Genomic DNA, 14,091 nt, shown 5'->3' on the forward strand with positions numbered 1-14,091 from the left:
TCTCTCTCTCTCTCTCTCTCTCTCTCTCTCTCTCTCTCTCTCTCTCGTGTGTCTAGATGTGCAAGTGTGTGAGTGTGTATGTGTGAATATGTATGACTGTATGTGGGGGTGATATTTAGAAAACGGTGCCCAGTCCGGCTTGTTCCCGGGCAGCCACCATGTTCCTGCTCGCTGCTCCTTGGCTCTGACCCGGGCTCTGGTTAGCTAGATGCTCAGGGTCTGGCACTCATGAGACACTAGCATGGGGGTGGTTCTGTCAATCCACCATGCTGCATCCACAAAGCTTGGCTGAACCCCAGACAATATCTGTCATCCTTGCAGTACCTGGCAGAATGAAGACTCTTAAAGCTTAGTGATTATCTAAAGGATTTATATATTAAGAAATGCTCAATTAACAAGATGCCCACACAATTAGAGTTGTTGCCCAATATCTAACCTTTTGATAGAAGTTGCTACCCAGGACAGCTTTCGACCCATCCATGGTTCTCAATGGCCGATAGCTTCCTTCTTCTCCTCCCCTTCCTCTATTTCTCCCCTCCCCTTCCTCTCTTTCTAGCCCAGCTCCACCTCCTCTTCTACTGCCTAATCACCGAGCTCCACTGTGAATACAATGTAGCAGAATAAGTATCCTGCTACAATTGTGCCCGTGTGATTTAAAGGTAACAACAATACTGACAAAATGCATAGCTAGTGGAAGAAGAATGAGGGATGGAGAAAAGCTCGCTAAACTAATAGAAAGGGGCAGCAGTGGTACCATACCACATAAGCAGAGGAAAAACACGGTACAAGAAATAGAAAACAGAATATAATATGGCCTAAAGAAATTCAATGGCATCACTAACACCATAGATACAAAAATATTCCCCTACCATTGAACAGAGAGAATACTAAATTGGGATTTGTTCACAATTCAACTAATATTCTTTATGTTGCTGTTGAAACAGGCTCACACCTACTCTATGTCAGAGCTGGGGACTGCATCAGAGCTCCTGAGTGGCAGGCAAGCACACCACTAACTATATACCTTCCCAGTGCGATACATACTGCTTTTTGTTTTCTCCTTTTATCTTTTTAAGGTTTATTTATTTCATATGGATGAGTGTGTTGCCTGAATGTATGCCTGTGTACCTCATGTGTGCCTGGTGCCCACTGGGGTCATTAGAGAGCATCAGATCCCCTGGAACTGCTGTGAGTCACCATGTAGGTGCTGAAACCAAGCTTGGTCCCTCTGCAAGAGCAACAAGTTCCTAACTGGGAAGGCATCTCTCCAGCCCCGAGATACATACTACTTTTAAGACATATGTAAAATATCCTAACAGAGAAGGATTAAAAAATAACACTAGGGGGCTGGGAAAATGGCTCAGATGGTAAAGCACAAGCTACCCAGCCTGACGACTGGGTTTGAATCCTAGGACCCACATGGTGGAAGAGAATCAACACCCCCAAGTCCCCAAGTTAGAAGAGAATCAACACCCCCAAGTCCCCAAGTTGTCCTCTGACCTCTATGTGTCATGGCATATGTCCACACACATAAAAGAAATACATGTTTTTTAAAAGCCTACTTTCTAGATTAAGATACACACACATACACACACACACACACAGGGCAGGGAGAGAAGGAGAGGGAGACAGAGAGGGCAGAGGAGGGAGAGGGAGAGAAATATTGAGAGATTTGGAAATTAAATATATAAGATTTAAGAAACCACATTATATGAAAGACAATACGGCCAAGAAGCTTCTTAGGGACCCAAACTGCCAGAAGACAATTGCAAGCTTGAACAAAATATAAAGGCCCACAACGCAGAAGGCGTCAGAAAACGGGCAACTGTAGAAAGATTCTGGGGGGACTTAACATGGGGACAGAAAGGACAGCATAGGAGAAGGAGGGAAGGCCTACTTGGTGTATGCTGGGGAGACTGCAGTCCTTGCAGCCTACAGGGCCAGAGGACAGAATGAGGTCAACCCCTGGTCATCATGGAGACTGTACATAAGTCCCACCACATCTCTGTGTTGTCCCTACGTGGAACAGATGGCAGCTCAGGATAGAGGAACCTGAAGGAAGGGTGTGTGAGAACACGTGTGGAAGCCTGCTATTTCACAGTCCAATCAGAAGTATAAACGGAAGGACAGCAGGATATATGAGGTATGGAGGATTCTGGGGGATACGGGTTTAAGTAAGGACGGGGTGGTAACTGATAGAACGGGGTTGGGTGGAGCTAACAATACTAAAGGCGTGTTTTTTAAAAGCCTAATAGAAACCCACAAGTCAGTAAGCTAATTTCAAAATATAATTTTTCAAAAGGAAATTGAATGAAGGTACCCTGCATGGATACACAGTGTACTCACCAGAAGACATGGGTTAGTAAATAAAAATTGCAGTGACAGGCATGTACCTCCCTATGACTTACTGATCACAGAAACTCAAGCAAATATAGGCTATTGCCAGGCTCTTGGTTTCTCACCGTAGCACGTGGTAAGACAACACAAAGTTTGGCTGCAGGACATAGAGAAATCAATTTCAAACCAGTCAAGAAAATTCCTCCCAGTTAGCCGGCTTCCACGGTGCCAGAAGGTTCTATGCAGTCTGCTGGGGAAGAAAAGACATCAATAGTCTGACCCAGTGCTGGACTCTGAATACTACAACATTGACCAGCCAAGTAAGAATCACCTATGTGCACAATCGTGGAGTGATTGCTATGGGCCAGTCAGCTGTTTTCTGATTGGATTTAAGGCCTGCTCCATAGAAAGTAATCTATGCCTGATACTGTAAACCTGAAAATACAAACATGGCTAGGAAGACCAGAGGCTCTAGAGTGGAACCTAGTATTATGTAGCTAAACGGTCCTCTTATAAATTGCCTTCAAATCATGTTTACAGTCACAGTCCTGAGCTGCTTTTAATCTCAGTTAGAGATGCTTTTCGCAGTGCAGTCTGCAAATCCGAGTCAACGCACAGACTTGTAACTAACTGATCAAGGTGCTGAGAATGAACAACTGTGGTACTCAGCCCTAGGTGGAACACCTTTATCACACTGTCATGGAGGCTTGGGGAACACGGTGAAAAAGGAAGCATGAAAACACGTGAAGTGGCGGGACCTGGGGATGAAGACTTTCTCCTTGATAGGACATAGTTAGTGTTCTCAGGAACTCATAGGACCTGTGGTTATCTGTACAAGATCGAGCCAGCCGAATCTGCAGTTTGGAGAGGAACTCATGAGGCCCCGCCCCTTACTGAAGAACTACTGGGAGCTGCTGGCTACTCAGGGAGGGAGAATAATAATTCTTTGGTGGCGAGAGGACAGTGGTAACGGGTAGATGACCCACGCTTCAGTAGGTTGTCCTACTCCCATCCATACATGGGCAGTACTAATTGGATTTACTTGGTGATATGTGGAAGTATCCTTCAGAGCTGGGCAGATGGCTCAGCAGTTAAAAGCACTGGCTGCTCGCTCAGAGAATCTGAATTTGAATCCCAACACCCACATGGCAGCGTCTGTAACTCTGACAACTGTCTGTAACTCCAGTTTCAAGAGATTTGACACTCTCTTCTTGCCTTCTTCTTCTCTCTTCTTCTCGCATGTACCAGGCATGCATGTGATATACAGACATATATGCAAGCAAAATACACATACACATAAAATAAACTTCAATTTAAATCTTTCTTTAAAAGGACTATTCTCTGGGCCAGACTGCCAGCATCTTCATGATTCAGCTGTGCTTGCTAGCAAGAGATTATCACAACCAGGCTTGTTAACTGCTGACTTTCCCTCATCAAAGGAGGGGTGGGGAGGGTCACTGGAACCCTCACTGAAGTGGCCAGCTACTCCTCCCAGTCAGTTATATGTAAGTCTGCCCTAATTGCAAGTGGCCTCTGGGAGGCTGGGAAGGACCAAGCAGGGGCTCCATTGACAGAGCTATAGGGAAGCCATCATCCGTGCGAGGCACAGACTGTCCAGTGTGGCAGCTTTAGAGTAAGTAGCCCTTTCTTCTGCTTGCAACTCTCACCCAATCTCTGTAAGCAACCCTTAATAAACACGTTGGTTCCCCCAGGATGAACTTAGACAGAATCAAACTTTGGTTTATAATTGGAACCTTATGAGGCCAAGGGTAGGTTAGATATTGCCTAGACACACCCCCTCACTGGCAGAGTGACAGTTGGTTATTTTAAAAAAGAAGGGGGGAGGATATGAAGTTGGGGAGCAGAGTGTGTTTGGGGAGAAGTAGGGGCGTGTCAGAAGAGGGAAATGGGCGTGGCTATGATCCTATTTTATTGTATACATGTGTCACATTCTCAAAGAATACATTTTTGAAATTGTTTAAAGAACTGACTGAGGTTTGAGCTGCCACCCAAGATACACATGTTGTAATCTGAGTCCAGTAAAATTGTTTCTGCTAAGACATTCTCCAGAGGAACAGAACCCGATGTCTCCACAATACAATGTTTACAACATCCAGAGCACAATCCAAAATTACTTGACATGCCAAGAATCGGGAGCATGTGACCTACTTTCAAGAGGAAAGACAATGGATACGAAACCAAATGTCCCAGATGTTAGGATAGCACGTAGGAATGGTCAAGCAACAATTATCATGGTGCTCAAGGATTTGAAGGAAATGTGCTCATGATGGACAGAAAGATCAACACCCTCAGGAGAGATACGGGGGCTACTAAAAAGAACCAAGTGAAAACATCACACAAGCATACCAATCACTACACACAGAATTATAGATCATCTTGTTAAATGGTTAATAATCTGTATGGGTTATAATCTGAGTGGGTTATTAAAATACCCTTTGGTCATTTGAGCTCCTATGTGAGAAAACCATGCATTCAAACCCAGTAGACTCTAAATTCTTAACCACTCTATTATACTGTTTCTCTAATAAGTAAACAAACAAACATACAAACCCTTGTGGAAACTGAAGAACATTTAGACCTGGATACTAAGGACAGTACATGTCAAAAGCTGTCTACAGTCAAAAGTGAGCTTAAAAAACAAAATGCATATTCTCAAATATGCAAATTAAAATGACTAATGAGCCAGTGGCTCATACATGAATCTTAGCAGTCAAGAAAGAAGTAGAGGCAGGAGCATCATGAGTTCAAAGCCAGCCAGGAATACATAGAAAGTTCCATGTCAGCCTAGGATATATAATAAGACCCATCCCAGGAGAGAAAAATAAAAAGATTTTAAAAGAAAAAAATTTAATTCAGTAGGAATCCTGAAAGAAATGAGGGAGAAATCAACAGGACTAAAAAGAATATTTTTTTTTCTAAAAGGCAGGAAGGCAGGCAGGATGGAAGGAAAAGAGGGCTTAGTAGTGAGAACAAATATGGAGATCAAAGTTGAGGTGCTAGCACTCAGGCAACAAGTCAGACATCCTGTAAACTCTGATAACTCCAGGTCCAGGGGTGAGGCAAAGGCAGGGCTTGCTGGCTTCCAGCCTAGTTGAGAAAATGCAAGCCCTAGATTCTGAAAGAGGGACCCTACTTCTAAAAGAATAGGTGGAGAATGACAGAGGAAGGTGCCTGGTGTGTTCTTCTGTCTTCTACACACACACATGCACATACACACACACACACACAGACACACATATACACACATATATACACACACAAAGACACACATACACACATATACATGCATATACATACATATACTTACACATACACAAATACATAAAGACATACACATGTATATATACACACATATACATACACATGCTTGCATAGGCATACCCACACACACCCATATATATGCATGAATGTATACTAACACAAACATACACATACATGCATAAATAAATATTTTAACAATCTAAATAAGTCAAATAAAAATGGAGCCAGGCATGATGGTGTATGCCTATGGTACCAGCTGCCCTGGAAGCTGAGACAGGAGGATCATTTGAGCCCCAGAGTGCCAGACTAGCTAGGGCAAGACACTGAGACTCCATTTGAATATAGAATACAGTGACAACAAATAGAAAAAAAAATCAAACAATATATATCATTTATCGATTGAAGAAATAGAAAATAAAAAGGAGTAAGGAAGAGAAAGCTAATTCCTTGCAAAGATTAGTAGGCAAGCTTCTACCGTGGCATGAACGGACTTGATCTGCCTCCATCAGCATCGATAAGGCTGGAAGCCATTACTAAGAATGTTAAGTGTAGGCTGCCCAATACGAAATATTTGTGCAGACTTTAAATACGGAAACCACAACATGCGGCTCACACTCTACAAGAGAGCGGGATATGAAGGAGCCACATCAGCATCTGGAGAACGTGGCAGACAGAAGACAGTGTGAGGGCGGTGAACGTTCACTTGTCTCTGAAACAACTACAGGCAGACATTAACAAGGCTTACGACAAAGTGCTCAGAGAGAGGCTCTATGTTTTTGGTTCAGCGTGGTGTCTTTCCCTGATATTCCACTACTAAAAATAAATTGCACTCTGTTTGTTTATTTCGTTATTCTCCCATGCCCAACCAGCCTGTGAGGGACCAGAGGGCCAGTGAGAGGGAAAACCTAAGCCTGGGACCTTCAAGGGAACGTTTCAATCTTGAAAAACAAAACCTTGGGTTTTGTTTGTTTTGTTTCGTGGATTTGCTTATGAGAAGGATGTCAGGAACAAGTGTGGCCACCAGAATCTCTGAGTCCCTGCTCAGTGCTCAGTGCCTGTCTGTCCTAAATCTAGACCCGGGACATTGGAGCAATGGCATCTTGACAATGAAGAATGAGCATATGGATAAACTAACCATGGTAGATGCAGAAATAGCCAACTGTTTACTAGTGTCTGAGTGCCAGTACATACTGACTCGGCCCTCCTGAAAGCTCAGGAAGACATTGCTCAGTCTAGAAGTGAGAAAGTAATGCCAGAGTGGCTGTTGTTCCAAACTTGTCTGAGATCTCCAAAGGAAACATGGAGGTAAGTGCCCTTAGTCACATCTCTCAGCAGTGGATATGGTACCAACCCTGACACTTGCACTGTTGGCCAACAACAACTGGGAGAAGAGGGCGAGACGGCCACCATCATTTCTGTAGAGAATGGTAAATGCATGCTGTGGTAATCTCCATGCTACAGATAAGAAAAACAAAAAACAAAAAACAAAACAAAAACAGAGGCTGGGAAGAACTGAATTGTTTCCTGTCCCCAAGTCCCCAAGTCCCAACCACCCCCTACCCCCACTGCCTCACAATATAGCTGTGTGAATAGATAGTTTTTCTGTAAGTAACTGAAAAATGAAGTCACTAAAGTAGGTCCCTGAGAAGACACACAGACAGGAGCTGAACATTTAAGAACAAAGGAGAGAGGTCTGCAACAGAGTGTCTCTCACAGCCTTAGAAAGACCAACCTGGCCAACCCTGATCTCGAACTTCCAGCCTCCACAACTGTGGAGAGGTTTAAACCGCCTCCAGTGGCATTTTGTTATGGAAGTCCCAGCAGCCTGAGACAGAGATGGAAATTTGTCAAGTCTCACTAAAAGGAACCAGAATTGAGCCTCTGACACAAGTCTTCCTTCTGTCTCTGTGGCATAACAAGCATTAAACATTAGTATCTACAATTAGTGTTCATAGAAAAACATCTTGCAAATTATATGCAAATAGGTATACAAAATACTAAGTTGGAGAAACTCAAAGTCGCAGTTTAATTCCATTTTTGGCATATGTATTGCATGGGATATGTGCATACTTGCATGTATGTGGATACATGTGGAGGGGTGTACATGCATGTCTATGCATGTGAGTATACAGGCCAGAAGTGACATAGGATATCTTCCCCAGTCACTCTCCACCTTATGTTTGAGGCAGGATCTCTCACTTGAACCCAGAGCTCATCAATACAGCTGATGCCACGGGCTACTGCGGATCATCCATCATTAGCATGGGTGCTGGGGATCTGACCTCCACCCCCTCATTCATTGAATGACAAAGGCTTTGCCTGCTGAGCCACCTACCCTGTCCCCATCCATTTCTTATTGCAGAAAAGATACAGAACATAAAAGACCACTGTTCCCAGCAATTATCATTATATTATTATTATTATTATTATTATTATTACTAAAACCTCTCCAATGACTTAACATCTCAAAGTCAAGACCAGTGGTTCTCAACCTTCCTAATGCTGAGACCCTTCAACACAGTTCCTCATGTTGTGGTGACCCGCACCCCCATCCACAAAATTACTTCCTTTGCTACTTCACAACTCTAATTTTGCTACTGCTATGAATCGCAATGTAAAAATCTGATATTTCTGATGACCTTAGGTGACCCAGTGAAAGGATCCTTCAATCTCCCAGGCTGAGAACCACTGGTCTAGAGGAAGCAATCTCAGAGGAATTAGCCCTTCCTAAGTGAGCAAGGACCAGCTGTCACTCTTCTCCCGGGTCCAGGTGGACAGAGAGGAGCTGATCAGCTTAAATTATTCACTGTGGAAACAGGAAGGAAGTGGGCCTATATCGACTGTGGGGCTAGAAAGCTAGCTTAGGCCAAGGTAGAGTGCCATATAAATCTACACAACCACATGTTAGCCTAGACTGTGGTGGCCTGCAGGAAGTCAGGCCAGGGATAGCAGGCAGAGTGGTGGCCCACAGTCACCTGGGGAATGGGATCTACACTCTTTCTGAAGCAGGTATGATTGATTCTGACTCCACATAGTTGAATGCAGTGGTAAACTGACAGTAACGCAAGCTGGCCTGCCTCAAATCCCAATCGGTAGAAGGCCTTACCCCTCACTGGAGCTGCCTCTGTCAGCTGACAGGTATCACTAAGAGATTACATAAAGACGCACTAGGTCAAGCGTAACCTGAAGCCCAGCCTCTGGCTTCACCCATCAACCCTGTAAGCTCAGGCCAGTGTTTCTAGTATTTAAGTCAGTTTGATCACCTCTGTTTCTAACTAATGAATCATAGTTGAGATAAAACCCAAGTCCTGGCCTGTAATGATCCGTTCTGCCCCACGTTTGGGGGGGCCACTTTGTCCCGGCCGGAGCTGCTGTTCCGGTCCGCGGGTCAGGGTCTAGCAAGAGAGAGAGTGGGGAATGGAGGGGCGAGAGACACGAAGAATGGAGACAAGACAGAGGGTCTGATCAAGTCTCTCCTTATTGAAAGGAAATCCTGGGTATTTATACCCTTTACTACGTGCCTTGCCCTCGTGGACAAGCAGGGGAACACAGCTGAAGGAACTATGTCATGTGCCTTGCAGCGTGGATACCACACGCGCCTTGCAGCTGGGGGCACTAAACAGCAAAACAAGATGTTTATCAGAGTGTGCTCAGCTGTCGTGGGCTGTTGAAAACAAGTCTCTTGTCAGGGTATATGGCTCGAGATGGCTGCAAACATGATAGCCGCTTTCTGCTACGAGTCGGCTCCCAACACTGACCAGCTATGTATTAGCATATCTATGCATGATTAGACATATAAATGTTTATACCAATTAGCAATATAAAATTTCTGAAAAGCTGTGCTATCTTCAAGACACTCATCAAAAATGACTTTTATTACTGTATGGGCACTAGACAATGCTAGAAAACAACTAATGGGTTCACAAAGAAATGATATCAGAACTTTGTAAACATGGCACAGTGCTGTGTAGACCCCACTATGGAGTAGATTTATATTCTAATGAGCTTGCTATTGCTCAAAACTGTGACAGAATTCCTCTTTTTAAAATGTCCCATTGTAAACTTACTTTAGTTGGATTTTTTTTGTTTTTTTTGGTTTTTTTGTTTTTTTTTTTTTCTTACTTCTGCTGCCTTCATGTGACACCGATGACAGTAAAGAACTCAATCAGGCGTAAAAGACAAAGCTTTGAGGTCTTTGAATTTTAAAATTCAAAGAACCTGTCCACGTATCTGAAGTACCATTTGAGCTTTCAAAAATAGCCAAAGGCCTTCATGATTGTACCCGAAATAAAAAAGTTTGTAGATTCCATACTTTCTTGCCATATTGCAAACTAGAGTTTTACTTCATGACCAGTATATAGAAGCTCTAAAAAGAAATGTCCAGGGAAAAGCATCAGCCTCTTCCTTTACCAGGAGCCCACTAGAGCTTCCCAGAAATGCTAGCCCAATAGTATCTCTGGGAAGGAGGTTCTTCCTCCTCCCAGTGTTCACTGGCTGTGTTTGCCTCTCTGGTTCCTATCCTATCCAGACACAAGCTACTAGAAGGTTACTGAGTTCATCTCTCAGGTGGGTTCAGTGATTCGGGGTAGACCTGTTAAGATTCCTCCTCACCAGAAGGAAACAGGCCAGTCTGGGGTCAAGAATCAAGCAGTAAAGGGTTCACCATGGTGAAACCTATAGCCATTTATTTCATCTAGACAGACCACGTTACTCTGGAAAGTTTGGATTAATCTGATCAACCTTTATAGAAAACTTCAAGAATGTATTTTGCTAGTGTGCCAGGAAGTTAATTTTCTCCAAGTTCTAAAGTGCAGGGTTAGAAAGCTAATCCAAATAAGAAAGGTCTTATTAGCTAAGTCCAATAAAAGGCCAACGTCTTTCTCAACACAGCAGAAGCAAGGACCAAGGATGACATGCAAAACAAAAGGGAACCAAAGCATGGTATACTTCTGTCTCCACTGTCACACCCCTACCTCATATGTAACCTGTGTCACATACAAGCGTTCCTGCACCTCAGAGGACACTGGCATAAGTCTTGAGGGAAAGGAAGGAAAGACCACTTTTGAGGCAAATTCTGAGATTTCTCTGCAGCCTACATAGCAGCAGTTAGCTCAGTCTCTGCCACATCTGCCCCACCCTGACTCCCCATTTTATTTCTTCCGTTAATGGCTCAACAGTCTCAGAATGTGTTCCAAAATTAGCTGTGAGCACAAAAAACGCAAACACAAGCACCATTTGTTATTTGCTCAGCAATTCTAGTTGCTGCCCCATCAAAGAGGATGGAAGCAGGTCATCAGATAAACATCCCATTAGCTCACTGGCAGACATACTGGGCTGCAGGTCACAGACTGGCAGCTGATGGGTGCTCACTTGAGTGAGGCGAATAAATCCCATCTGCCCTTCACTTCACTACTGTGTGGCCCTATGTGACAGTCCTCAGCTGAGAAAATTCGCCCTCAATGGCCCACAGAGGCAGCTTTCCCATTGGGTACTGTTTGCAGGAGCATCCAACCTGCAGGCCACATGCATGTCAGAATAACTATGGATCTGAGGATACTTACAGATTGATGTCATGTCCCAACCTCACGGGTTGAGCATCCCTGCTTGGGGGTGGTGTTTATCACCAGGCAAATGCTACAACTACCTGGGGGACTGTTATCGTGGTCAGATGCTCAGGTTATGCTCCAGACCAGCTAAAGCAGGGAGGTGTGAGCAGCTGGCCAAGCTCTCCAGGTGATACCAACACACCATCAGGACTGAGAAGGAGAAGAGTCACAGCCTCTGAACCCGTGTAAGTAGGTCAGCTGCAGACAGCACACAAACATTCACAGACGGTTAATAGCTGTTCACGATAAAGCAAATAACGGGGTGAGGGGGGATAAATGATCCAATGAAGCTGACCTATCAAGTTCATTCGTCAAAAAACCCTGAATCCCATTAAAGAACATTTTAGTGACTATTAATGATACACTGAAGTCTGTGTTCCTTGTTAAGGGTGTGGACAGCAATTAAGAAAAACCCTGTAATTGGGGCAGCAGTCTCTCTCCTTGGACTCGCTCATCCTGTTTGCTGCTAACCCTCCCTGCCACAGGCAGACGGCCTAAGAGGGAAACAAACAACAAGCCTCCGGCAATGGCTGAGCTGGACTGCAAAGCAATCCTGACTTATTTCCAAGGAAACTAGAGCACCAAACAGAGCCACAGTGCATCTAAACTCTCAACAGTGAAAGCAGGACCCAGCCAGGAAGACACACTACCTGAAGATGCAGGTTCTCCAACTTTGCTAGGGAAAGTGTTTTAGGCACACTGTTAGTAATACAGCACAAGGAGATATACTTAAATACCCAACAGCCCACGGTTGTTCAAATGAAGGTGTAGAATGGACCCAGATTCCAAGTCATGTTTTTAAACCCTGACACCCAAGTCACAACTCAGTTCAGGATATGAGAGAACAGCTAAGTAAATGATACCGGGGGTAGGGTGGGGTATATATAAGCATGTTTTCAATGTGTCTGCATGTGTGTGTATGGATGCATGTGCATACCTATATTGATGCTAGAGGTTCACATCAGGCAACTTGCTCAGTCACGCCTTTACATTTTGAGACATTGTCTCACTGAACCTGAGACCCACCAATTCAGCAAGGCTAGCTTGCCAACCATGCCCAGGAACCCACCTGTCCCTGCTCCCCAGTGCTGGGATTACAGACATGCACCGTCATCCCCTGCTCTTTATGTGGGATCTAGGCCCTCACGATTGTGTGCCATGAACTTTACCAACTAAACCATCTCCTCCATTCCCTAAATGACACTTTTTCAGTGGTGGTTTTCACACCAGATCATGCATCTGAATGCCCCAGTGACTGGACCAAGCTGTGGCCCTCTAGATATTGCAGGTCTGCCGTGAGGCTAGAGGATGTATGTATTGAAAAGTTTCCAGGTGATGCAGAATGCCGCTGGCCCAGGTTTCATGGGTTGCCCAAGCAACTCTCATTATAGCATCCAAGGCTGAAGACCAACATATAAAAAAAGCAGGAAAGCTCAGAAGGAGGTCTCATCAGAGTAGGGAACATTGTATCCCAGCCATGCTGCCAACCTGGTGCTTGGTAATAAGGTGTTCTGGTATCTACTTGCTCTTGATGCTTAAAACTAAGGCTCTGAAGCCAGATATAATCTGGCACATCTTTAATCCCAGATCTCAAGAGTAAGAGACAGACAGATCTGTGAATTTAAGGCTAGCCTGGTCTACAAACCAAGTTCTAGGTCAGCCAGGGTTACACAGAGAAACCCTGACATGGAAAAAAACAAAACTAAGGAAATTTTAGAAAACTAAGGTTCCATTCCATGGCAATCCTGCATTCCTTGCAGAAATAAAACTTTTTCAAGGGGCAGTTATGCATGAAATGTTAACACTAACATACACCAAAAGAAAGTGGCTTTGGGGACAATAGTGCAGCTTCCAAAATATTCTCAGATGCCAGTAACATTGTTTCTATTAACAACAGATGATAAATACATCTGCAGTCCTATAAGATTCTACCACCTGACAACATTGTAGCCATCTTAATCTAAGTGCATAACTCTATGATGTTCATGCAGGAAGGAAATGGACTAATAAAATCCTTCTCGGAATTATGGCACTGCCATTGTGTGACATGTGACTGTGTAAAGAAGGCAAGTCCTGGCTTATGACCTCAGCCCACGTGACCCACAGAGTGTCAGCTGTGCATGTGCTCCATTCCAACCTCTCTGCTGTCTCGACTCACCTGTCACTACTTTGCAGCGTTGTTTGGGTCCCTCGACCTCGGTAGATGAGGTGGGGGTGGAGGACCATTTGCGTCTGATCAAATGCTCTCTTCCGCTGAATGGGCCCCCTGAGTTGTTGAGGGGCTGGATGAACACCTGCTCCTGCTCGAGCTGGATGAGGCCAACCTGCCCAGAAAGGAGAAGACAAGACATTGGTCATCCTCACTCACACATGCTCGTGGCCCCAGCAGTATGTTGGCTGTGCTTTGGTTCACCACATCTGGGCTTCTGCTTCCATCTGCTGCTGAGCCCCGTGACAATCTCCATCTGACTTAAGAATATTCCACTGAGTAGTTATGCTGGGAGGTTTGGATGGGTGGGTGTCTTAGATAAGGTTTCTACTGCTGTAATAATACACCATGACCAAAACCAACTTGATAGGAAAGGGTTTATTTCACCTTGCAGATCACAGTGCACGAGCACACACACACATACACACGCATGCATGTACAAGCATGAATGCATACACACATAAAAGTGCACTGTAGTGTGCATGAGAAGATCAGGGACAACTTTTGGGAGTCAGTGCTTTCTTTCTACCATGTAAGGCTTGCTGGCAAACATCTTTACCCACTAAGCCATCTTGCCAGCCCTGCCCTGCATCATTTAATCTCTCTCTCTCTCTCTCTCTCTCTCTCTCTCTCTCTCTCTCTCTCTCTCTCTCTCTC

General features: G+C 44.4%; 1 protein-coding gene across 1 annotated transcript in view; it reads right to left on the bottom strand.

Annotated features, from left to right (window-relative positions):
• Adamts17 (ADAM metallopeptidase with thrombospondin type 1 motif 17) overlaps positions 1-14,091 on the bottom strand; it is a 293,848-nt gene that overhangs the window by 269,190 nt on the left and 10,567 nt on the right. The window contains exons 3-4 of the mRNA XM_028776690.1: positions 13,384-13,549; positions 9,932-9,934 (exon numbers count right to left, since the gene is read on the bottom strand). Of these exons, the coding sequence (XP_028632523.1) occupies positions 9,932-9,934; positions 13,384-13,549 (169 nt within the window). The remainder of the gene's footprint in view (positions 1-9,931; positions 9,935-13,383; positions 13,550-14,091) is intronic.

Source organism: Grammomys surdaster, unplaced genomic scaffold (genome assembly GCF_004785775.1).
Source record: "Grammomys surdaster isolate TR1022 unplaced genomic scaffold, NIH_TR_1.0 271, whole genome shotgun sequence".
Lineage (NCBI taxonomy): Eukaryota > Metazoa > Chordata > Mammalia > Rodentia > Muridae > Grammomys > Grammomys surdaster.